Source organism: Acomys russatus, chromosome 27 (genome assembly GCF_903995435.1).
Source record: "Acomys russatus chromosome 27, mAcoRus1.1, whole genome shotgun sequence".
Taxonomy (NCBI): Eukaryota; Metazoa; Chordata; class Mammalia; order Rodentia; family Muridae; genus Acomys; species Acomys russatus.
Genome location: NC_067163.1, coordinates 43658477 through 43685257, shown reverse-complemented (window position 1 = coordinate 43685257; position 26781 = coordinate 43658477). Strand labels below are relative to the sequence as shown.

Genomic DNA, 26781 nt, shown 5'->3' with positions numbered 1-26781 from the left:
ATGTTCTAACATATTTACAGACAGGTATGTTTAAAATATGTATTCGATTAAATTTAAAAAAAAGGAAATTCACACTATCTTAAAAAAAAAAAAGCTTTCCTCAAACAAACCATAACAACTTAATGTTTTGCTATTTTAGGTTTTAAATCTTCAGGTGGTGTGAAGTGGCATTAATGGAGTAAGAATGTGGGAGAGTCTGTGAGAAAATACTTTCAGTGAGGCACTCGGAATCAGGTTGGCAGCCTATAATTTACATCTGGATATCCAAAGGAATAGACAAATAGACCACCAAAGTTGTTTAGAGTAGACTGGTGAATTTAAAAAAAAAACAACAACACCTGATAACCAATCACACTCCTAAAATTTAGAGTCCACAATTCCAGAGAAATGAAAGAAGGAGTCCACAAGGTGGGCTTTCTAAAGAGAAAAGGGAAACAGTTAAGCACTGAGAGGTCACAAGGCACATTAAACACAAAAGCCCCACTCATTAAATCTAGAGATCTGGCCCTGCAAGAGCAGTTTTTCTTGCTAAAAGGCATACCACTTGTGGGTTGTTTTAATTCAAAAAGATTTACAATATTGCCTTGTTTTCTAAGGTTCACTCACCCCCACCTCTTTAATTTCTAAGTGCCAGGAAAAATAGCATTTAAACAAATGTAAGAAAATGAAGACATGCTATGCAATCATACCCACAAATCTGAGACATTGAGGCTTGTTTAATTTCTTCAACAAGCTAAACATGCTGTTATGCTTTAACTTGTACATACATTGTCCACAGATACCAATTTTAATTAAATTGATTCTCTTTTTAAAGCATTACTTTTTACCCAGTGTAACTGTATCAGTACCCACAATGGCACATTCCAGCCTACCTCCTCAGCCCACATCACCAAAAGTTTTAGGGTAACTTGAACTAGGGACGAGAGTCAAAAATTAGATGATCTGATGGAGGCGCATTCCTTAGCGAGTTGTGAGAACTGGGCAAATCTCTTAAAATTTCAGCTCTCAGTTTCCTCAGAGCTGATACCCCAAATCTCTTTGTTTCCAGCTATACATTTCTTTGTTTCCAGAAAACCTTGCAATTAGTAAAGAAATGTAAGACATCCAACTAGGAAAGGAAAAGTAGAACTATCTTTGTTTGCAGGTATAACCTTACATGCAGAAAACACTGAAGAATCTGCAAAATCGAAAGTAAAACTGTGAACTGAAATTCACAAAAGAAGACACGCCCATGTTAAAGATTCTTTTATGATACTGGCTGACTAGAACTTTGTGACTGTGGAGAGCTGGGATGTAGCATCCATCGTTCACTTGTGCCGGCCTAACATCCTTGTGACTGTCACAGGAAAGCTTTTGGGATGTATTAACTTAATAGAGCAATCCCTCTCACTAACCCAAAAGCTAAGCATGTATCAGACACCATGTGAAGCCTGTGGCAGGGTTTCCCTGATTACATCATCACCCACCCTCCTCCCGCTTCCACCCTGTATTTGAAAAGTGCCATGATCTAGACTTTCTTTGGCTCTTTAGCTATAAGAATGTCCACCAAAAACAAAAACTGTTACATGCTGTCACAAGATATTTAGAATAAGTAGAGACCATGTTCTCAGTCTATGGAGTCACATTTTGGATCCAGAATAAACTATCTTTTATTCTCTTTGAAGTAAGAGCTCTGTTTTTGTGTCCAAAGCAAAGCAAAACAAAACAAAACACCTTAGAATTAACAAATGAATTCAACGAAGAGGCAGGATGCAAGGTCTACAGAAAAAAAAAATAGTTGGAGTTCTATATACTTATAAACAATCTGAAAAGGAACTAAGATAACAATTTCACTTACAAGAACAACAAGAACACAACATTAATTTAACCAGCTAGGTGAAAGAGTTCTACAACAAAAGATACAAACACTTCTGATAGAAGTAGAAGGCATATAAATAGAAATACATCCATACTCATGAATTAGGAGACATAATATTGTTAAGATTTCAACACTACATAATATCAATCTACATGACACTGCTTGCATGAAATACTTAGAGTAGGCACAATCACAGAGCAGAGAATGGGACTCCCAGGAACTTCTGAAAGGCATAGGGATGGGGTTGTTGATGGACATAGACTTTTAGCTTTATTAAATGCAAGGAATTATAGAGACAGATAATGGAAATGGTGGGAATGAATATACTGAATTTCATTGACCTATATACTTTAAACTGGTTAAGATGATACATTTTATTTTGGGTATATTGTTTCACCACAACTAAAAACTAGAAAAACAATTCCACAATTGCGTAAAAACAAAGGAAAGAGGAAAACTACCTTAAAATGTGTCACATGAAAAGATGGTGGAGATGGTCTTATATGCTTCCCACCCATTGTTTCTCCACCCGCACTGCATCTACAAATAGCTAAGCAGTATGCGCAGATAAAGGCTGAGTTTGATTTACTTCTTCAATCTGGTTCCTGCATTCAATTGTTTAAACACCCCGATGCCCTCTATTCTTGAACATGAAAATGGCTAATTCTAGAATTAAGGTCCTTAAATTTGTTGGTCAACTTGAATGCATATATTTGTTTGTTTGTTATAATAAGATTTATTGTAGAAGGGAGGAGAGGAAAGGAAGAAAGAGGGGTAAGAGGCACCCCAGGGGGATAGAGGGAAAGAAGCAGAGGAAGTGACAGAGAGGAAAGAGAAGAGAGGAGAGAAGAGAAAGGGAAAAGGTTAGAAGGGGAGGAGGGAGGGAGAGAGAGAGACACACACAAGAGAGAGGTTTGTTTATGTCAATAAACTTGAATAATATTTTACAAACAAATAAGGATTCAATCTGGGAAGAAGCATAGGCAGTTTTACATTGGGTCATAGCCATAGCACAGCCTGAAGCCCGGAAGCCAGAAACTTTTGCTCCAAGTAAAAATTTATGGTTAATTGGCAAAAGCTGTACTGCTGAAGTGCAATGAAGTGTGTGGCTAGAGGGTGGTGCCTGCTGATGCAGGACAATTAAGGCAACCCAGGGAGGGAAGAGAGCTGCCAATCTGTACTTGCTCAGATTCAAAGAGACTCCGACAAGATTAGGAATCATGATCACAATTAATGCATGTCTTGACTTTCTTGTGAGCTATGGATAGGAAGGTTTGCTGGGACTCTTTTTGAAACCTCTGTTTTTATCTGATCACACTCAAACCTATATAACACACCATAGCCAACATATCATATTTATTAAAGGAATTTATTACCAAGAAAAAAGTACCAAAACCAGTTTTATTTATTTTTAAAAATTCTTCAAATAATGTAACTTTAAAGGCCATCAAAATTTTATGTACTGCTATTGCTAAGACACTTGAATACACGTCTCTCTTGAAAAACAGATGAGCATACTTTGGGTGTGTGCTTTTTTTCTCAAATCCCTTTCCTTTCAAGGTTACTACTAAATCTACATTAATTTTATTCTTAATAAACCTTGATTCATACAGTCTCATGCTCGGGTGGCTTTGTTGTTGCTGTTTTGCAGAATAGGAAAATATTTTGGTTTCACTGAGTAGAGGTCTCTAAAAAGCACTCCCTGGGCTGGTATAGGTAACAACACGGGGTATAGTCTATTCTGCTACCCACTCCTCACAAATGCCATCTAATGCTTTAAAAACAAAAACAAAAAAGCCAATACATTTCCAAAATACATTTCTCCCACCTGTCTGATCACATGCACTTAACACAAATTTGCCACTGCCTTGCATTTTATTTATATCCATCCCTAGCCTTTTCCTGCTTTCCTTTTCAAAAGCTATCTTTGATGCATTCTTTTTGACCCAATTTCACCTGTGTAAAATGGCAACAGACAAGAAATACACAGTCTCTAGTTGTGATGCACAGACCCTAAAAACCATAAAAATTCCCTTCAGATACTCTATACTTCAGTCAATATTAGACAACACTTTAGGATAATTAATGTAAAATAGATTTAAAAATTATTTTTCAGGAGGAGCTGATGGTAGTAAAGGTAGGTTTACATAGGACTTCACAATCAGATGCTTTTTCCTTGTTGGCCTTATTTTCTTTTGGGCATATTTTGGTCCAGTTTAACTGTTAGGTGTTATCAGCCAAAGTGTCTGTGGCAGGTGCCTCTAAAACAGCTTCCAGTGATTTTGCTTCCTGGGCCTCGAGGCCTGTGTTATCCTCTGCCACTCTTGTGGGTTGAATTTAAGACTCCTAACAAATACGAGATGGAAGAAGAGGTATGGCATCACTTCTAAGGCTAGATTACAAAATACAGGTACCCTCCCTCAGTTGCATGCTCTTTCCTGGTTAAACCAACTGCCATACTGTAAGGTAGTTTATGAAGAAACCCACTGGGCAGAATCTAGGCCAGCCAGCGACCACGAGCATGCACTTGGAAGAAGATCCTTACTTCATCTCAGTGGTGCCTATCAATAATATCACAAGTCCTAAGCACAGCTTGACTATTACCTCAAGAACCAAGCTGAACTAGTCTGCTGAATGTTGCTTTAGTGCTTGACTCAAAAAAACCAACATAAGCCAAGTTAGATGTGTTACGATGTATTAAATTTGGGGATAATACATAAGCCATGGAGTAACTCAGATAATTGTTAATTTAGACAAACTGCATAAACATGGAAGTTTCTAAATTAACCTGACATCAATAAATTTATTTATTCTTCATTATGAGACTTGCTCTACTTTGTAAAAACAAAGAAACAAACAAACAAACCCCCCACCACCAACAACACCAACACCACTACCAACAATGCCAACATCAACAACAAACCGTTCACAATGGTAACAGAAAATCCACTCTTAACAGTGTAGTACCAAACTCCAAACATTAAATGAAACAGAAGATGGCTTGGTGGGTTGTGGCTAATCCATGCTCCAGGCCTTGGGAAGCCATGGAATGGATTGATGGCTAGGGACATGCAGGCCTACACAAGGAGTTCTAGGCCAGCCTAGAGGACGTAGGAGACCCAGTCTCAAAATACAAACGAAAGGGGAGAGAAAACCCTGGCATGACCAACAGACTGTACAGTGCTGAAGGTGATGTTTTGAAAAGAGCATAGGGGTCCTTAAAAATAAATGTCTCACTTGTAAACCAGGTAGCCACAATTGTTAATTGGTAAATACCGAACGCAAAGCACAGCTAAAATACATCAAACAAGAGTTGCAAGTTGATATGTCTTTTGTCTGAGCAATGTGTATTAGGTACACATCATGTAGGAAGTGGAGCCTAGTCACAGAAAAACAGAAAAGGATAAAGAAAGAAAAGAATTTAGCCAATTTTATAGTCAGTTTGGCGGCTGTAGCAACTAGCGATCAGCGACGATTCTAAACTGTATGTATTTGGATTCGTATTAATAGGATGTCGTTAAAAACTGAAAGCGTGCCTGGGCACCTAATAGCACTATAAACCGCCATAAAAGCAACCCATGAACCCGAAGAAAGTAACCTTCACCGTTTGCCACTTTTTTTTTTTTTTTTTGAGGACCACACCGCGTAGCTAGCGCGAGTCCCAAAGCGACCTCTCTATCAATGGCCTAGAAACAGTAGGAAGAGACCCACGCCCGCCTCTCGATACCGATACAGCATTTTAATAAGCCACCGCCGCTGTCACTCAAAGGTTTTACAGTGCCATTGGTCCTAAACTGTTGCTTACTGGGCCAGTGCTGCCAAGTGGCAAGCAACTCCCACGCCCCCCCCCACCCCGGTTCATTATTTCCGTGAAGAAAAGTGAGAGTGAAAAGGCCAAAGAAGCAAAGCGTTGAAAGCATCTGAGCTAGTACCTGAACGACCTGCGATCTCCACCGCCGCCGCGACGACTCAGCCTCTCGGCGGGGGCTGTCAGCCGAAAAGAAAATGGCTCAGCCGGGAACTGGTGCCCAAGCCATGGAGAGGCTAGGTCCAGAGCGCACGTATTCACGCTGGAGAACACAATGGCTGCGACGGCACCAGAAACAGCCCCAGACCCCTGGGAATCCACAGCACCTCAGCCTGCAGAAGCCGGAGTGGCCGACAGTATAAGTTTTTGACGTTTCCTATTGTTGCCGGAAGTGACGTCGGAGAGCGGGTCCTTAAAAAAAAATAGGATTTCACTTCTCTTCTTGCAGATTCGACAGAAGGCCTTTCTTTCTTGCTTCTCATCCCGAAAGACTATGGGCATCAAATTATGCTAATTTGAAACATGACACTTAATATATAAGGCATATAATCGATAAGGCTATCATGAAAATCAATTCTCTCGGGGAAGCCGCGCGAACGTAGTGTGGAATCTGCACCGAGGCATCCCAGAATTTGGGGCAGTCTGTGGCTGGGATTGTTTAGCTGCGGTTCGCGCCGCGCTCGAACCCCCGGTCCTAATACAAACCGTCGGCGCGAGAGGCGCCCCGGGGCGCGGGCGCTAGGTCTCTGAGACTGGAGACCTGGTTCCCGCCACTTTCCTGAGTTACTTAGGCTCATTTCTCCTTTCAGTGTTGGTCCGGTCGCCTCGGGAAACCCTCACTTTGCTTGGCAGCTGCTGGCTGAGCCGGAGCCAGAGCTCGCAGGCTGGCTGTGCTTCGGTTTGGACCGAGGTCTCCTGTCTGCTGTACTCACCGAGGCTCCTGAGTTTCAGGTCTTACAGTTTCATCCTTTTAAATCTAGTGGCAGTGGGGAATTCTAGATGGGATTTACAGCTGGTATGTGCTTTGGAAGGCAACCAAGTAGAAAGACTCATAGTCCCTCTTAGAATTGGTTTGTGATTTAAGACTGCGAAGTCAAAGGCACGTAGATGTCTCTTTAGATCTTTTCAATCAAAGACACATCTAGCTCCAGAACCAAGTACTTTACTGAGGAGTAAAAGTACTTCTTTGTGCTCTCTTTGCTTTCATCTTCATGATGTTTTTAAAAGGATTCTCCGTCTACTTTGGGGACTACGGGTTTTTCCTCTAAAAAGAAAACCAGTCTTAACATATTTATTCTAGACTTAGGGCTGCATTAAACTATTTTACAGAATTATTTGCAGGCATCTTAAGCAATTTTATATGTGAACGCAGCGGTACCACTGAGCCATTACTCTCACTTGCCCTAGCCCCCCCCCCCGTCTGTCTGTCTGTCTGTCTGTCCGTCCATCCCTCCCTGCCTCCCTCCCTCCCAACCCCCATCGAACCTTTTCTTCTACAACAGCATTTCCCATTTCCCTTGTATCTATTACAAAGAGATTTTTGTGAATTTAATTTCTGCAGAACTTTATTCCTCTTTCTAAAAGCTTGCTTTTAGGTATATTGAGCTGGCTTTCTAAATCCATGATTATTAAAGTCTAGTTACTTTATCCTGAAAAAAAATGATTTTGAGTTCAATGACATCTTATATTTTTAAAGACCTGTAGCAGCTATGAAACTGAGCTAGATTTAAAACGAAACATCTTAACTTGCTGGGCTGGGGAATCTACCTCAGTGGTAGAGCCGTTGGGTAGCATGTCTAGACCCTGGTTTCAGTTTCCATTTTCTACCAAGGGCATGCTGTGCAATTCTCACAATGTCTTCCAGAAACTTAGTTGGAACAAACAAACACACAAACAGAAATTCAGTTGCCAGATTTGGTTTGTCCTTAACACTTCAGAAAGCTAGGCAGACTACTGAGACCTTAATGATTGAATCTGAATACTTTCTTCAATTACTATCCTTTGATAAGTAATATAAAGTGAAAAGGCTAATCAACTTTATTTTCAAATAGCAAGTTGGTTGTTTTTCATCTCAGAAAAATGTAGAAGATTACTTATTGGCCTCTTGACTAAAGTATGTGTCAGTACTTGGTGAGCTTCAATAATAATAATAGTTTTAGTATTTACCAATGAGAAAACCTTTCTTGAAAACAGTTTTCTATGCTCTTGTTTTTAATGTCTTTCTGTTTTTCTTTTCTGTCATATGATTTATCTCCTTCACCTACAGATCCATGCTGTATTTGAATCTTACTCTTCTTCAAAATATGTTTTCTGCTAATGAAGAGGATGTGTTCCTGGGGCGTACTTTACTGTCAGAAATTTCATTACCAGAGGTAGAAATGATGTAAAGATAAATGTGTCCTGGGATATCAGAAAAAGAAATGATCCCACAGAGTGTTAGGCCTGGGAAGGTTGGATATGAACAAAAAAAAATAAGAATTGGGTTGAGTCAGATGGGTCTGGAACCTAAAACAAGTTCAGATCTGCGATCTTAAAACCCAGGAACAAGGTTTTTAGTTACTGCTAGCATAGTTTGCACTTCACCTTTCCTAGGCAATGAAGGTTGATCTGGGAAGTCTGTCTTAGCATTTCTGTCTGTCTAGCCCTGGCATCTGGAAAGATGGAAAATATGGCTTACTATTTTGATCAATATTTTGTATAATTTGATTTTAGGATGGCTTCTCCTCACCCCCCCCCCAAATTCCTGTTGCCTAAATATTTTAATGTTTATTCAGTGTAATTTAATGTTTCTCTTAAAAGTACGATCGGGGCCCTGTTGTTCATCACGTTCTTAAACGGCAGACTGGAAATGGGAATGGTATTCCCACAGAGGTTGAGGAGGTGCCCAAATCTAGGAAAATGCCCACAGAAATGGCTGGAGGCCCAGGCTTATAATTTTTCAAATCGCCAGTTTTATTTACCTCTTTTGATCTATGTAGATACAGAGGTATGGGAAGGGGTGATTTATATGTTTACAGTTGCTAAAATACAGACTGTAGGAAAAAATCACAAAAAAATATAGTCTGTCTAATTCTTGGATTGTTCTTTGCTTTTGGTATCAGTGATTTCATTTTAAAGGGGCTTCAGAGAATTTGTTTCTCAAGGTACTCTTATAATTTTCTTGAGCAAGATATTGGCAAACTCAGAGTTTGCTTTTGTTTTGTTTTGTCTTGTTTTTAAGATAGGCATCTGATTGGCATCAACATGAAACCCAAGCTGTGGGATTTTATTGGTTATATTCTATGCCTTTTATAAGCATGCAAAGTTATTAATGATGAAGGCTATTTCAACTTGGTATGTTTTTCCAAATGGTCCTAGCTATGATTTGGAAGTAAAGTCTCCTCCATAGGCTTATATGGTGGGTCACTTGGTCTCCAGCTGGGGGTGCATTTGACAGGTTGTGGAATCTCTGGGAGGTGGGACCTAGCTTGAGGAAGTGTCTTGGGGAGTGAAGATAGCTTGAGATAGTAGGTAGCATGATCCCACCTCTTTGTGTCCTCTGATCTGGTGTAATGTGAGCTAGCAACTATCTCACGTTCCTGCCACTTCTGTGCTGCCTGTCACCATGGTCTCCACACTATGAGAATCCATATTCTCTCAAGTATTGAACCAATAAGCCTGTTTTCCACTGAGTGTCCTTCTATTTAAGTATTTGGTTACAGGGAAAAGTCACTATTATATTCCATTGTCACTCAAAATATTTGGGAGAGTGTTAGATGAAATATGTTGGAGGAACATAAATATAAGACAAACTCAATTTTTCGTAAGAAAAAAAATAGAAGGTGAGGTTGAAACCAAGTTTAGATTTAGGATGTAGAGTTGGTACAAGGCAGTAAGCAGTTAACCTGCCACAGAAGTGCAAAGCTCTGAGGAGTAGAAGTAGTGTGACATGAATATGCTGGGGCTACATACAGGGCAGATATAGGAGATGCATACAGAGCATGTGTAGGAGATGCATACAGAGCATGTGTAGGAGATGCATACAGAGCAGGTGTTGGAGAGGCATACAGAGCAGGTGTAGGAGATGCATACAGAGCAGGTGTAGCAGATGCATACAGAGCATGTGTAGAAGATGCATACAGAGCATGTGTAGGAGATGCATACAGAGCAGGTGTTGGAGAGGCATACAGAGCAGGTGTAGGAGATGCATACAGAGCAGGTGTAGCAGATGCATACAGAGCATGTGTAGAAGATGCATACAGAGCATGTGTAGGAGATGCATACAGAGCAGGTGTTGGAGAGGCATACAGAGCAGGTGTAGGAGATGCATACAGAGCAGGTGTAGGAGATGCATACAGAGCAGGTGTAGCAGATGCATACAGAGCATGTGTAGAAGATGCATACAGAGCAGGTGTTGGAGAGGCATACAGAGCAGGTGTAGCAGATGCATACAGAGCAGGTGTAGCAGGTGTAGGAGATGCATACAGAGCAGGTGTAGGAGATGCATACAGAGCAGGTGTAGCAGATGCATACAGAGCAGGTGTTGGAGACGCATACAGAGCAGGTGTTGGAGAGGCATACAGAGCAGGTGTAGGAGATGCATACAGAGCAGGTGTTGGAGATGCATACAGAGCAGGTGTAGCAGATGCATACAGAGCATGTGTAGAAGATGCATACAGAGCATGTGTAGGAGATGCATACAGAGCAGGTGTTGGAGAGGCATACAGAGCAGGTGTAGGAGATGCATACAGAGCAGGTGTAGGAGATGCATACAGAGCAGGTGTAGCAGATGCATACAGAGCATGTGTAGAAGATGCATACAGAGCAGGTGTTGGAGAGGCATACAGAGCAGGTGTAGCAGATGCATACAGAGCAGGTGTAGCAGGTGTAGGAGATGCATACAGAGCAGGTGTAGGAGATGCATACAGAGCAGGTGTAGCAGATGCATACAGAGCAGGTGTTGGAGACGCATACAGAGCAGGTGTTGGAGAGGCATACAGAGCAGGTGTAGCAGATGCATACAGAGCAGGTGTAGCAGATGCATACAGAGCAGATGTAGCAGATGCATACAGAGCAGGTGTAGCAGATGCATACAGAGCATGTGTAGGAGATGCATACAGAGCAGGTGTAGCAGATGCATACAGAACAGGTGTAGGAGACACATACAGAGCAGGTGTAGCAGATGCATACAGAGCAGGTGTAGCAGATGCATACAGAGCAGGTGTAGCAGACGCATACAGAGTAGAGCAGAACATCTTCCCAATGGTCGCGTTTAACCATTACTTCATAATTTCATTTTTAGATGAAAATTGAAAGACTAGGAGCTGATATTCAATAATATTCAATAATGGCAACAGGTGACCTAAAAAGAAGCTTGCGGAAGCTAGAACAAGTGCTTCGTTTGCTAAATTACCCTAATGATGTCGATTATGTCGGGTAAGCTATAATACGTTTGATATTTGAAACGTATTTGTGTGTGTGGTTTTTTTTCAGTTTTGCTAAAAGTTTGTGATAGTATATGATACAATGAAGGTGCTAAATGAAAGTAATAGGTTTTATTTTTATGGATTCTATTTAATTCACTCTTGGCCTAACAAACTGGTAAAGGAACTGGCTGCCAAGCCGTGTGACTGTGACTTCAATCCCCAGGACTCACACTGAAACAAGACATCCGACTTCCTCTAATTGTCCTTCGTTCTCCCTATGTGTACCAAGATGCCTCTACTAATGTGCATGCATGTAAGGGTGTGTACATAAACACGCGTGCACACAACAAACAGCTGTAATAAACTTAAGAAATTTACTTCTATATATGTGTACATATATAACATAATATTTAAGTATATAATATTTAAGAAAGCAGAAAACTGTAGGAAGTTATAAGTATAAATTAATAAAAGTTCCAACCCAAGAGATTTAAAATGGCTAGTTGTTAGGTGTATATACACCAGACTAGATATATATATCAATCTAGAGACATACTGTCACCATATAATTTTAAACTCACTGGAGAATAATGGATTTTATTAATTTTATAATCTACCATTCTCTTATTCTACAGGGTAGTATTATTTTTAACATAGCCAATATGATGTTACCATTTCTTGCAGATTTACTTCTTTGTGTATCCATTGTATAGAAGATAGATTTTATACATTTATATCATATGTTCCCTAGAGTGAAAGATCCCAATTAGTAAGATTTCTTACAGCAGCCTTCATGCTTTAAAGTTCTTACTAAAATTTGCACGGAGGATTGAAAAGATGGCTCAGCAGTTGAGAGCACCTGCAGCTCCTCCAGAGAAGCAGAGTTTAGTTCCCAGCGCTCACACCAGGTGCTTATATCTGCCTGTGCTATGGGCATGGCTCATGTGAGGTGCACACATACACAAATAAAAATCTTTTTAAAAATTTGGAGTGGAAGTGGGGAGGTTTACACACACATTTTGAATTCTGGGGAAAACACACTGCTTATATGTATGTTCAGTATAACTTCAGCTGGCTATATGAAGAAATAATTCATTTGGTTTTTGTATTGTCTGTTGTCTGTTTTTGGTGGGTTTTTTGTTGTTTTGTTTTGTTTTGTTTTTTGTTTTGTTTGTTTGTTTGTTTTGTTTTTTTGTTTTGTTTTGTTTTTTTTTTTTTTTTTGGTTTTTCGAGACAGGGTCTCTCTGTGTTAGCCCTGGCTGCTCTGGACTCTTTGCAGACCAGCCTGGCCATGAACTCATAGTGATCCACATGTCTCTGCCTCCCAAGTGCTGGGATTAAAGGCATTTACCACCATGCCTGGCGCACCTTTTGTTTTGTTTTTGTTTTTGTGCAAGAACCAGTAAGACATTTTACACCGGTAAATAAGTAGACAATTAGAAACAGACAGCATGCAGCAGAAGATACTGAGAGATACTGACATGGTGGCTTCATGAAAAATCAGCATTTACCTAATGAATTAGGGTATAGGCAGAGGATGTATCCCTTCCTAGACCAGAGCACAGCCCGAGAAGGCACAGATCTCAAGGAAGCAGAAAGTGGGTGCCTTGCTTGTAACTAACAGTTCATAGTATTACTCTTTTCAGGTTTGTGTAGTGACAACTGAGTTAATGTAAGAAATGTAACAAAAACATAAACTATTCCTGAGAACTGTAAGGTGGTCCTTTCTTTTTATTAGTAGGAGAAATAAAATAGGTCAAGTAAGAATAAACTTTAGAGCCGGGCAGTGGTGGTGGTGCACACCTTTAATCCCAGCTCTTGGGAGGCAAAGGCAAGTGGATCTCCGTGAGTTGGAGGCCAGCCTGGACTACAGAGCGAGTTCCAGGACAGCCAGAGCTGTTACACAGAGAAACCGTGTCTCAAAAAACAAAACAACAACAACCACAGCATGTGAAAATGAACAGCAATACTGTCTCATAGTCTGCTCAGAGTGGTTTCAAGTGGGATAGAGAATCTGTAGAGTCATATATTGCTTCATTAGTGTATCTATAATAATTAAGTTATTGACACCATTGCTAATTATCCTTAATCACATGGCTTTTGGGACTGTGCTTATTAAGAGTCTTTTTCTCATTTCCTGACAGTTTGATGAAGGGAGAAACAGCAGCATCCCTGCCTATCATCAGCTATTCTCTTACCTCATACTCCCCTTATATATCAGAGCTTCTGATGGAATCCAATATCGAGCTCTTAGCAAAGAATGATGTGCGCTTTACAGATGTCGTCTATAAGGTATCCTGAGTTTATGCAACAATAATTATTTTATGGAATTCTTTAGTAATAGCGATGGGAATGCAGTTGCATGTTCACTTTTAACAGTGGTACATATCCTCATAAATGCATGCATAGGCAATTTTGTCATTGGGCAAACATCGGAGTGTGCTAGACATGGTCTATATGCATAGTCTATTGCTCCTGGCTGCAAACTCGTAACATGTTCCTGTTCTGAATATTGTGTGAATTGTTGTGTGTCTTAATATGGAAGTGATGTAGTTAAAATACCAGGCCATAGGCAAAATTTCAGCATCATTATAATCTGGGCCTATTATCATGTTGTCATATGTCTCATGTATGTGTAGTTGACAGTATTTTCATAGATATTTATCTCATTAAAATGTGGTCCCTGTTACAATTAAGGTTGAATTAATTAATTATGGCAGCTGGTAAGTGTTTGTCACTGATTGTAATTTGCGTGCTTTCTGTGAAATTATAGTAAAGGTTTGTGTATTGGATGAAGCAAGAGCGGGAGCTGATGGTCCACAGGCCTCTGCAGGAACTTACCTGTGAGATACAAACTGAAAGTAACTTTGTTCCTTGAAATCCGAGACCAGGTCTTGTATCTGCAGTAGCATCTAGACACCTGAATGGAGACTGAATGTGATCTCAGTTGATTTTTAATTTTAAAAACCTTGTATTTACCATTAATCTTGGTCACGTACTGTGATTTTTTTTGTGTGTGTGTTTGGTTTTTTTTTTTTTTTTTTTGAGACAGGGTCTGGCTTTCCTGAAGTACGGGCTAGCTCTCTCTTGCTCTCCTTCTCCTTCCCCCTTTCTTCTCTCTCTTTCTCCCTCTTCCCTCCTGCCCTGACCCCGGCATATCCCTAGCAAGCTAGCTTATACTTGGGCGTAGCTCAACAGCAGCTCTATAATTCTAGTGCCTTTGTGTATGGAATGTAATGGATTGATCTTCTTCTCAAAGATAGTTATTACCTTCTGACCGGAGAGCTATATAATTTTCAATTAAACAAATAAATTGTCCTAATTATTACCTTTATTTCTTTTCAGCTTCTTCGTGATCAATTTGATTATAAACCAATCTTGACAAAAAAGCAGTTTATACAGTCTGGATTTGCTGAATGGAAAATCCAAATTGTCTGTGATATATTGAATTGTGTGATGAAAAAGAACAAGGAATTGATTGGCTTTGAAAAGGTGATTTTATGAATAGATTTTTGTGCTAACATTTACCAAAATCCTAATATTTGAGTAGATAGCAAATTATTAAAAAATGCATTGTCACTTGACTTGCTGGGCCCAGAAGTTCTTTGTGTCACTAGACTCTAATGGTTAGAGAAGGAATTCAAGGGCAGACATCGAAGAGTCTTAAACAAGGTATTTGTTTACTGACACAAAAGCAGTAAGTGCTTTCTTTGGCGAAGAGAGTGGGCAACTAAGCTTGGTAGGTAACTACCCCACACTCTTAGGCATCAAAGCATTTTATGAACTAAAGGGCATTCTTGTTCTGTAATTGTGGAATTGTCTGGGAATTTTAAGAGCATAGGAACGAAGGTTAGTTTGGGCCAAACTTGGGTTGTTTAGAACCAGGATGGGGATTTGAAGGGACATGAATGTATAAAAGCACAGCAACGCTGAGGAGGCCTCCCTCTAAACACGTAGGTCTTAGAATTTCCTCTGTAGGTTATCAATAGTTCACACCTAGCTTCCTGCACAGCACAGGTCACTGCTATCTCTACCTGTATAAGGCAAAAAGTACCTATTAATGCTAAGTCCTATTGTTTATACAGCCCACATAGCAACGCAATAGGATTATCTACATGTAGGGTATAAACCTTTAAAGGATCACAATTTCTCTGATGCTAGTCACATGTTACACATCGTGATTTGAAACTACATTAACAGTTCAAAGATAATGTATTTTTGATACTTTCTAAAGTTTTTGTCTTATTTTCTTGTATGTGTGTAACTCTAGCCCGGACTGGCCTCATACTTTGTATGTCACTAAAGCTGGCCTCAGCCCTCCTCCTTCAGTCTAATACGTGTGGGATTACAGCCCCACCATACCTGTCTCACGTCAGTTTACAATGAACAGAGAAACAAAATATTTGTTCCATTTATTTTCACTATTTGCTATTATCAAAAATAAGTATTTAAATAATAGAATTTAAATATACATCATACTTTTCTACAAAGAGTATCTGTTTTATCTACAACTTTTCCTTTCTTAGAATCCATCATGCCAAAGAAAGAAGAACATTCCTGAAAAGCCAGAACCTTGTTCAAGCAGTGAGAAGCCCCCTGCAGAGGCTGTTGGCATTGATATCACTGGGAGGTTTATGACTTCAGGAAAGGTGAAAATACAAAGGAACAGAGTATATCTGAATGGATAAAGATTCATTTTTTCAACTGCCACCTGATGAAACATTCTAGTCAGATACCACAGTATACAAGACATTTTTATTAGTACATATTAGTTTTGCCAAAGATGGCCTTTATTAATTTAAGTACTTTGATTATATTTAACCCCCTTTTGCCCTCTCTTATCCTTTCTTCCCTTTTTGACCCTCAAATAGACTCAGCATGGGACTTTTTAACAAGCATATGATGTTTAGGAACTACTTATTTATTTAGTTATTATGTATACAATATTCTTCCTGCATGTGTGCCTGCATGCCAGAAGAGGGCACCAGATCTCATTATGGATCGTTATGAGCCTCCATGTGGTTACTGGGGATTGAACTCAGGACCTTTGAAAGAGTGTTCTTAAACTCTAAGCCATTTCTCCAGCCCAAGGAACCATTTCTAAAGTTGTGAAAGAGTATGAAAGTGAAAAATTGAATAGATTTTATATTCCTAATTTTTGAATTCTTTTTTTCATTTTCCTGATAAAATGTACTAAAGTTCTATTATAGAGGCATTGGCATCTACTCTTTTATTTGTCCTATGTGTATGTACACCGGAAGGGAGGAGAAGAGAGTCATATCCTTTGGAACTGGAGTCAGGGTGGTTGTGGCCCTCCATGCAACCAAACCTGTGTCTTCTGCAAAAGCCATAAGTGTTCTTAACCTAAGCCATCTTTCTAACCCTTCAACATATACTCTTAATTGCATATCTGATCATCCCTAAAAGGGCTATCTATGTAATAAGTAATCCATTAGTAACAAGAGTGGTTATAAAGATCCCTTTAGATGCATTGATAAGCAAGAATATAGATTATCTAGTAACCTAGAATCTAGATTTGAGTTATGTTTTGAGTATTCTTTATTTGTAGTTATAAACTCTCTCTGTCTTTGTCTGCTTTGAGCGCCTGTGGCTGAATGAATCCAATACATTTTGAGATAGCATTTTTCCATATCCAAGGAAAGCTCTAAACTAAAATGCTATTTTAATAATAATGTACTTCCAGCTGTTTTCCTTTTGGGTGAGAGGACAGAATGCACATGAATAATCAATGTGTAATTAGATGAAAGATGTAAATTGTTTCTAGGTAAAACAAAATACATAGAATTATTCATTCCCTACTTCAAAATACATGACTAGGAAAGCTTTCATATCAGAAGCTTGATTAACTACTAAAATGTCTCTAGAATTCATAAATATATTTATTTCTTTGTTGACAAGAGAAGTTGAGTCAGTGCTGAAGCAAATTGTCTTCTTCCTGAAGCCCCATCTCATGTAGATGTGGCTTATGGTTTATTAAGTCAGGGTTTGTCGATGTCTATACAGACAGTACATAGACAGAAGTACTGAAGGGCCATGACAGCACTTTTCCCTATTTCAGTATTTTCAACTTTTAGCTGAAGGTAAAGTATATACTGTGGTTTGTTCAATAGAAAAAAAATACAGTGTATCCTCACACAACTAGTTGTTATTAAACTTGTAAATTATGTCACAACTTCTATTTGTTTGTTTGTTTATTCATTGACAGGGTCTCAGTAAATAGCCCAGGATGACCTGAGCCTTATAATCCTCCTTTTTGGATTTATTGACTTCTGGGATGATGGTTGTGTTCCACAACAACTAAGAGTTGCTTTTGTTTTGTTGTTGGGTTTTGTTTTAAACTTTGTGTCATGTAACATTTCAAGCACTTACAAAGCACAGCTCCACCTGTTTCAACAAGTCATCAGTCTTTTCTGTGTCTCATCCTTACTGTAACCACGTCAGTATTTATCCTAAGGCGTAAGAGTGGTTGTAAAAAGGTGGACCACATTTTCACCAACACATATAAAATATTAAGAGTAACGTGTTATATTGTGGTGCATTGTATGTGGTAATTTAAATGTCTTTAAGTCTTTACACAGTGCGTCTAGAGAGTTACTGTGGCTATACTTAAAGGAGTTGCGGCAGTGACGCCATTGAGGGACTTCTTCCATGTTTGTCCCTGCAGAAGAAAGCAGTGGTGATCCGTCACCTGTACATTGAAGAGAATGATGACATTCCTGAAGGGACAGTGATTTCAACAGAAGGGAGTGAAGTGTGCGACAGGGAAGAAGAGAAGATTTGTGACATAATGACTGCTGAAGAGCAGACCTCGGAGATCAGGGCTGAGCTGCAAGTAAGGACTGAGGAGCACTCTGACACAGTGCTTTGGTAGCTGATTATTTCAGGCCTTGAAAGCTAGAATGTTTCTGAACTCTGAAATTATGGCATCTATGTTAGTACTTAACAATGAGTCAGTCTCACTGAATGTGATTTGGTGGATGCCAGTGGTCTGATTGGAGATTTCCTCCTGAGTTAGAGATAAGGCAAAGAGAAGTAAGAGATGGTGCTTGGACCAAGGAAATCATAATCTAGCAGGAGAGATGTGCCACCACTTTGCATGGTGGAGTTTTCCTCCACTTGTTTCCTCTTGGTAAATAGAAAAGCTTGGCATTTCATTCTCATTTTCTCTTTGGTGACTTTTTGCTGTACTTTCCTCAAGGCGCAAGGTCTCACCATGTAGCCTTGACTGATTTTATATAGCCCAAGGTGGCTTCGAGTTTGCAAAAAACCACCTGCCTAGCCTGTGTATGGTGGGATTATAGACATGTGCTATCCCGCCGGACTCCTTGCTGTCCTTGCTTTTCTGTTACTCCTTCTTGACACAAGCACCATTATGTATGTAATCTACTGTTTCTGCTACAGTGCTTGTGTCCGTTGACTTGTATACATTTTGGGTTACAGTTGGATTTATGAACATTTTATTTATGGACCTGCTTTCTGTGACACTCTAGGTAGTCAGCACATGGTCATTTGCTTCTTTCCTCTTGGGTCTGTAGTAGGCATTGTTTCAAGAAACTAGGGAATGACAGTTGTATTGCACTTTCTAATTTAAGAGCATCTTCCAGGTGAATTCACAAGTAGTTGCTGTGAAAATGAAGTCATGGGGTCCCATGTGTCAGGCTCGTGTTAAGGCCCCCTGCTATCTGCAGGGGGGGCTCCGTGTTCTCACACTGTGCTCCCCCTTCCTGAGCTATCAAAATAGAACAAAGGGAGGAAAGTCCACCGACTGCTTCGTATCATCTGTGATCTTGCTTATCGTTTCAGGATATATGGGACAGTCCTGTGATTACTGGACTTCAGACCACAGTGGCCCAATGCCAAGAACAGCTGAAGAAGCTCACTTGGCTGGAGAAAAGGCTCGAGTGTTTGGAAGCCGCAACCAAAGGGAAAGTGATGGTCGATGAAAAGGCCTGGAATAATCTCCTAAGTCGAGTCACTCTTCTTGAAACAGAGATGCTTTTGTCTAAAAAGGTATTGCTATGTAAAGCGGCCCCAAGTACAGGAAGTGCTCATCTTAGTAAATCTGTGTATTCTTTTGAAAGCACTCTATGTGAGGCTACTTAGGAAATGAGAAATATTTAATTAGAATACAGTTTGCTTGAGTTTAACATGTTTCATTATACTTCTTGTGGCTATTTGTTTTCCTAAATAAGATAAATAGAAAAACCTGGAAGTTGAGTTTTTAGTGATTTAATAGTACTTGAAATACTTAGAATGAGGTAAGAATTTAAAAAAAAAAAAAACCTTTAAATTCTTTTATATATTTTAGTAAGGAGCTTCAGTTTACAGGAAAAGTGGTAGAAAAGGTAAAAATAAAATTACAACTCTTTCTTCTTTATGCATTAACTTCAACTATAAAGTGAATTTCATTGAAACAGTTATGAAATTTACTGTCTTAGTGTGTTCTGTTGCTGTGAAGAGACACCGTGACCAAGGCAGCTCTTGTAACGGAAAACATTGAATGCAGTGTCAGAGGCCTGGTTCATTGTCAGGGCAGGGATCAGGGCAGCACACATGGCGCTGGCCTAGAGAAGCAGACGGAGAGACTGGATGAGGCGTGGACTTTCAAACCTCAGAGCCCACCCCTAGTGACACCTCCTCCAACAAGGCCACACCTCCTAATCCTTCTCAAATGGTAGCCCTCCCTGGTGACTAATCATTTAAATATATGAGTTTGTGGGGGCCATTCTTATTCAAACCACATTTAGCATCCATTGCCTTATGTAGGCTGAGAAATCTGTTTTATTATTTTAGGATTTCTAGTCTGGCTTTCCTTTTTAGAGTCTGGAGTTGTAGATTCAAAAAGGTTACTATCTGCTTCTACACTTAAATGGTTTCTTATACAATTATATATTATTGGTAAATACATTTATTAAAACTAAACATTTTCTATACTTTGCTTATGTTTTATTTCTAGCAGTATAAAATGAAGCACCTTTCATTTTATTCTAAATATTTACCTGTATATTCCAGAATGAGTGTATAGAGCATAATGCAGCGAGTGAAGACTGTGACTCTGTTAGTGGCGTGGATGCTATGCCCTACGGTGAGTTCCTAGACCATATTAGTGCTGTTGGCTTGCAAACATTTTCAGAACAGTAGTTTTTATGGGCAGTTGTCATCTTTAGCATTCTCATCCATGTGTGTGTGTGTTTCTGTGTGTGTGTGTGCGTGTGTGTGTGTGTGTGTGTGTGTGTGTGTACATATCAAGTTTCTTTCTCAATCAGTCTCCACATTATTCCTTGAGGCACCGTCTCTCACTGAGCCTGGAGCTCAGCAGCACGGCTGTACTTGCTACCTAGCAAGCTTGCAGTATCCTTTTGTCTCATCACCCTGGTGGTGGGACTGTAGGTGCAAACCACTACATCTGATGTTTTTTCCTTTGTTTGTTTAAACATGGTTCTGGAAATCAAATTTAGCATGTACTTTACTAATGGATTCATATCCTAAGCTTTTATTGAAATTTTTATTAATAAAGTTACAGAGCTCTTAGAACAAAGAAAATAGAGAGCCACAGAGTGCCAAGACTTGCTTATAAAAGCAGAGTACATATCTTTCAGGGCATAGAGGAAGAATAGATTCTGGTATACAATCTTGCAGACTTTTAATCATTCTAGATGGTATAGTCCCATTGAATAAGAAAAACAGACCTCTAAAAGTTCTGCTTACTGCTCGTAATAAAGTGAAAATGGTGAAGAGCTGGGGTGGCCTTTTCCATGTCACAACCTCCTACTGATACTTTGAGCATCAAGGATCTGTGGTCTCAACAAAAGCTTTTATTCTTTTGAGTCTTAATTTAGAAAAACCAAAGGCCTACATTTCATCTCATAGTTTGATTAAATTATGGTCACAAAAAAAGATGACTTCTACAATGACAATTTATCATATTAAATTTAGTTATATAAACATATAACATTATCACATCTTTTCAACAACTGTATGTTTAACAGTATGCATTTTATAATATGCAATTTAATAAAATACATTCTTCTAACTGCTATATTAACTCATTTAATTCCTAATACAACCATGTAAAATAAGTACTATTTTTCATATGTGAATGTTTCAGATGAGAAAAATAAGTTTCACTGAAAATCACTGATGACTGTGCCAGTAGCCACAAAGTTATACATGGTAGACAGAGATGAATCCAAGCAACTTACTCTAATAGTTTTCCTCAACACTACACAGTTAGTGCAAATACTGCTATCATTGTGAGGACAATTTCAGCTGTTAAATTAACTATTTGAGATGCTTTTTAAATTAATTAAAATTATCATAGACTATAGATTTCAGATTAGATAACATGTTGACTTTTTTTCATTGTCATTCATACACTCAATATCAAAATTCAATTGTAAAATTCTTAAGAATATAATTTTGTTCCAGAAATTGTTAATATTTGTAAGTTCTGTCTCCAGTATTATATATATTAGCATTCAAACATTTGCTTACCCAAAGAGCATTTTGCCTGCTGTTTACAGAATACTACCTTTTCCGACTCAGTTGTGCCTGTTCTGCTATCTATTCCCTACGCATAGCAAAGTTAAAGCCACTGTGCTAGGACTCAGAATAAGATAGAACTTTATGTAAAGTAGATTTTAGATTATGATTAAATCGAATACCTGATTTCATATAGATTATAATTTGACCTAAGTAAAGAGTTGAGTTTTCAAAACCTTGCACATTACACCTTGTGAATGAGAACACAGTTTGGTTTCATTCGGTGCAGAGTAGAATGAAAAATACTGTTCTGGGCTGGAGAGATGACTCAGAGGCTGAGAGCATTGTCTGCCCTTCCAGAGGTCCTGAGTTCAGGTCCCAGCAAGCACATGGTGGCTCACAACCATAAATAATGGGACATGATGCCCTCTTTTGTTGTGCAAGTTTGCGTGCAGTTAGAGCACAGTATATATCAAAATAAATAAATCTTTAAAATAAAAGCATCATTCTGATCATAGAATTGGGTTCATTAAGGAAGGAATTTGTGAGGCTCCAACTTTGTTTTCCCCTTTGTCAAATTAAAATTTTTGAGCTGTAAGATGATGCCTGTGTCTAGGGGTGAATGGGTGACAATGAAGGCAGTTTAAGGAGTAGGGAGCCTACTGACCTGCGTGCTCTCGGAAGCAAGGACAGCAGCGGAAATTCCCACCAGAAGAGAGACTCATGCAGTGAGTGAGGGCCGTCTGCTCATTTGGTGGCTGTACCATGTCCTTGCTCAGGGTCTTCAGACATGGCAGTGGCTTCATTGTCTGTGTTTCATGGCTTCACATGAGATTGCTGTCTAGTAAGTGCTGTTAACTAGTGGATACAATAACTTGGGTATTAATTGCCAGACAGGTACCAACTGTCAAGGCTGGTTTGGGTTTGCTTTGGTTTAGTTTGTCTTATATATCTACACTCAGAAGAAAAATGATTGATCCCAGTGTAGCGCTCAGAGTATTTTCTTCCAGTATGACTACAAGGAGGGCACATGTGTGTACATGAAGGGAGTGGAGGCAGGCGAGTAGAAAGTCCACGTCATGGAGTTTACCCTGGTTTAGAAGGGCTTGAGTGCATATTTTCAGATTTATGTTTCAGAAAGATTCTCATACAAGCAGAATAGTGATCAGCTGGAAGAAAGTAGAGCAGACAGGAACAGTAGTGGCCTGGTGAGACTGTATCTCAGAGCAATAACGAGGGATCTGCTAGAACAGTAGTGGTGAAGGTAAGCAGGAGAATGCTGGGGATGCAGGCAGGGGTTGAAACAAGGGACTGTGCGTACTGATACAAACAGGAGCCGTGAAGGAGAGGGGATGGGGTGAGGCCGACTCTGTACAGTGTTAGGTTCCGGGTGGCTGGTCTCTAACAGAAGAGTGACTACAAGGCAGCAGAGAAGATTGCTAAAAAATAACGAGTTCACTTTTGACTGTAATTGATTATGTGTGAAATACTTAAGGTCTCCACAACTTAGGCCTTAATGTATAAGCACTGGCTTGCAAATTATTGAAGTTGAGGAGCCCAGTTTGTTCCTCCAAGTGAAGTCCCCCAGAGTTGGCCGTGAAAGAGGTCACATGGAGAGAGTTGGCTAGGCTATCTAGTGTCTCTGCGGTAGTTGCATTCCTTTGTCACAGGGAATCCCGCCCACTGATGCTTCCTGAACTCCAACTTGAGGTGCCTGTGTCAGGAGTCACTGTTCTTTTCTTTCCCACATGAACCCAGTTACCAATTCTTTTCTTAGTCTTCTATAGCATGGCTAAAAACTGTGTTTTAACTAATAAGATTTTGCTAAGAGCTCAGGAAAGCAGTAAGAACTGCCAGGAGCACAGTATGCACATAGCTGATTGGGCTATTCAATATGGCTGGCATTTTGTATGTGCTGCACTCGATAACCTCTGGGGTCCCTGCTGGCATGTCTGACTGGATCGTCTCCTGGCTTGCCTAGTGCTAACTTGCTTTCACATGAAGCAGCTATATACCTCAAAATCCATACTCCAAGATTCCTGCTCTTCTTCTCCTTTTGGGACAGCATAAGAAATACTCAGAACTAAGCTGGGCGATGGTAGCGCACGCCTTTAATCCCAGCACTCGGGAGGCAGAAGCAGACGGATTGCTGTGAGTTTGAGGCCAGCCTGGTCTACAAAGTTAGTCCAGGGCAGCCAGGCTATGCAGAGAAACCCTGTCTCGAAAAACAAAAACAAAAACAACAACAAAAAGAAATACTCAGAACTGCCAGAGAACAACTATCTTAACCAGAAGTAAACAGTACACATATATAGAGGCATGGAAGTTATATTTCCTGCTGAGATTCAGATGACTTCATAACACTGCCAAGTTCCCACAGCTCCTGCTAAAGCTCTTGGGTCTACCTGGTCTTCTGAGCTGTGGTTGTGTATGTGACCTTGTTAAATGGATCACAAGTCGAGATCTGACCCAGTAAATCGCAGTCCAGAGAGTGTCAAGACTAATGACATTTCTATCATAAAAAAAAAAAAAAATTTTAACACCAAAATAAGTCAGTCGGACCATGTTAAGCTTGGGCTAGGTGGGCCATTTTATTCAGGTGAATAAGCTGAGAAAACCATTCCACAGAGAACAGCAGCATGCCTGAGCAGGTGACAGATTGGCCAAGAAGGATTTGACTTTATCAGATAAAAGGCATTTATTTATTAATACTTTACTATAAGTGAAGACATGAAATCCAGTTTAAATGGAAATTGATTTCTTTTTGGCTTGTTTTTGTAGTCAAATCTATTCCTAATAGGCCTGATGTGATGGAAGTATTTCATGTCTGTGCAGTTCAGTAACTGATGGACTTAAAGAAACGCCGTTGTCATGCTAATGTCAGGGTATCTGACAGAAGTTGTTACTTAAGAAACTAGATCTTAATTTCTAACTTTTCCCCATATGTGTTAACTCAAGATTAGGTCCGTCTTGATTTTAACAGATGTATAGTCAGTTTTAGTAATAATTTCCACCAGTCACAAAGCAATGAGGAAGCAGTTGTGAAGTACTTTAACATTGCTATATCAAAGCATGGTGAAAAACCATCATTATCCATTAGTTATAAATGACACCATTTTAAGACAGAGAACAGAAGTCAGTAGTTTATATTTAATTAATATATATATATATATATTCATGTATCTTATGTATATAAGTGCTCTGTCTTCATGCACAACAGAAAAGGGACTCAGACCTCATTTCAGATGATCATTAGCCACCATGTGGTTGCTGGGAATTGAACTCAAGGGCTCTTGACTGCTGAACCATCTCTCTAGTCCCAAGTAGTTTATAGATTAAATGACTAACATTCCTATTTATTCAGAGTGATTTCTATCAGGACAAAGATAAATGGCCATGGATTGTTTAAGGGTGACAAGCGGACAGGGCTTTGCTCTGGGTCTCAGCTTCCCACATACATGTAACTACACACATGCACCATAGAGCCCAAAGGGATTTTACAATTCTTAGCATGTATCTCCAAATGTATGAACAGTATTAAAAACTCATTTTATCTATACCAAAGAACAATTTGTGTTATTTTATTTGTAAATAAAACTAAATATTTGGCTGTACTGTATAATAGATATTCTAAAATGTAATATTTCACAGATAAAAGATACGGTGTTTCACAGATAAAAGATACAGGAAGCACATGTCGCTCGTCTGTCTATAGTACGGTGTCATCAGAGTCGACGTCCAGGGGCTCCACTGATTACTGTGGCCTGAAAGAATTTTCAGAGGTAGGAGAAACTATCAACTGCTTATATGATTTCTGAGGTTGAGAAAAAACAAGTATTGTTTTTAGTATATACTACATACATATACTACATACTGTTGGCAAGAGAAATTGTAAACTTAAGGCCTCATGGGAGTTTTGTGCTGACTAGAGTAACTTTATGCGATGTTTCAGCTGTGTTTTATATAGTCATGGTCTATCTTTGAGGATTGTTTACTTTGAGAAATTGCCTAAATTTGTTGCTTTTTAAATTAAAGGGAACAACAATCCAGAAAATGGAAAGGATGAAAAAAATGTAAGTAACAGAAAGGGGCAAAAGAAATCCTTTCTCTGTAGGAAGTTGTACTGAGGGGCAGTATACATAGAGAGTACATATGTGTTTCAGACCTTGAAAGTCTCAGTCAGGTGTGGAGTTTCCTTCAAGACTCCAGTGGATAATAAATCTACTTCCAGTTGTGTGTGTGTGAGAGATGAGTCATTCTCTTTGTTTCCAGCAAGTGATGTAAAACCCTGTTCACAGAACTGGTCATGGCTTACAAAGGGCAGAGATGCTGTAGTTGATAATTAACTCACATTTTTCTACTTCTGATAACTGATTTTCCAAAACACGATGTGCATGTAGCTGGAGAGTTGGGAGGCATTTCAGTGTTTGCTAGTCTTGCCGGCCTTTCCAGTGAGCTGTGGACGAAGAAACACCAGTGACGTTACATCTAGCTTTCACACGGAGCAGTTTAAGGGACACATATGATGACGTGGTGTCAGAATATTATGCACCCTACTACCTTAAAAAAGCTCAGAGCTCTTTGACATTGGAAAAATTCTAAAATAACTTATGCTACAAGAATTGATGTATTTATTTTTGCTCTCTTTATTTACATAATAAACACTCAAGTTTATCATAGGCTCAGAAACTAACAATGTACATCCTGTTCTTTGTTATGAGCTATGGACTTTGCTGATCTCTCATTTGTTCTCTTTCAGGTTTGAAGAGACTGCAGAGTTACTGAAATGCTCGAGTCACTAACTGCAGAATTTTCTGCATAAATGTCTCTAGGACTTGGCTACTTATATATTCTATACTTAATACTTCATTTTGTAATTTTAATATACTTAATATTTTATTAAGATTTGAATTTTATTTGATATGTGAGTTTTTTCATTCCTAATTAAGTACCTTTAATATTTTAAGCTGTAATTGTACTGCTTTTCGCTTTCAGCTTTCTTGGTAAAACTTTCTGTTTCACTATACCTGCTCTTACAGAGTGAAGCATTACAGCAACCTCTGTACTTTTGTGTTGACGTTTACTGGCAGTGTGCTAAGTAATATGTTTTTGAAAGTATGGCCTGGAGGACCATGGTCTCCATCTTCTGGAGACATTCCAACCAGGACCTGCATATTGTACCCAGGAGGCTCTCAGATGTAGTCTTG

At 39.3% G+C, this 26781-nt stretch overlaps 2 protein-coding genes across 3 annotated transcripts in view; one reads left to right on the top strand and one right to left on the bottom strand.

Moving 5' to 3' along the window:
- Window positions 1–6020, bottom strand: part of Fbxo8 (F-box protein 8) — a 39340-nt gene extending 33320 nt beyond the window's left edge. Inside the window, exon 1 of one of the 2 annotated variants that reach the window (XM_051170044.1) lies at window positions 5791–6020. The gene's annotated coding sequence lies outside the window, so the exon portion shown is untranslated. The remainder of the gene's footprint in view (window positions 1–5790) is intronic. The other variant, XM_051170043.1, reaches the window with a different exon arrangement.
- Window positions 6021–6066: 46 nt separating this feature from the next.
- On the top strand, window positions 6067–26487 carry Cep44 (centrosomal protein 44). The gene is made up of 12 exons (XM_051170045.1): window positions 6067–6617; window positions 7933–8038; window positions 10948–11081; window positions 13216–13363; window positions 14417–14563; window positions 15598–15720; window positions 17757–17924; window positions 18896–19102; window positions 20105–20177; window positions 25226–25356; window positions 25610–25647; window positions 26334–26487. Exons 3-12 carry the CDS (start codon window positions 10993–10995, stop codon window positions 26374–26376), a joined length of 1167 nt encoding a protein of 388 aa, XP_051026002.1. The 5' UTR covers window positions 6067–6617; window positions 7933–8038; window positions 10948–10992; the 3' UTR covers window positions 26377–26487.
- The last annotated feature ends 294 nt before the right edge of the window (window positions 26488–26781 follow it).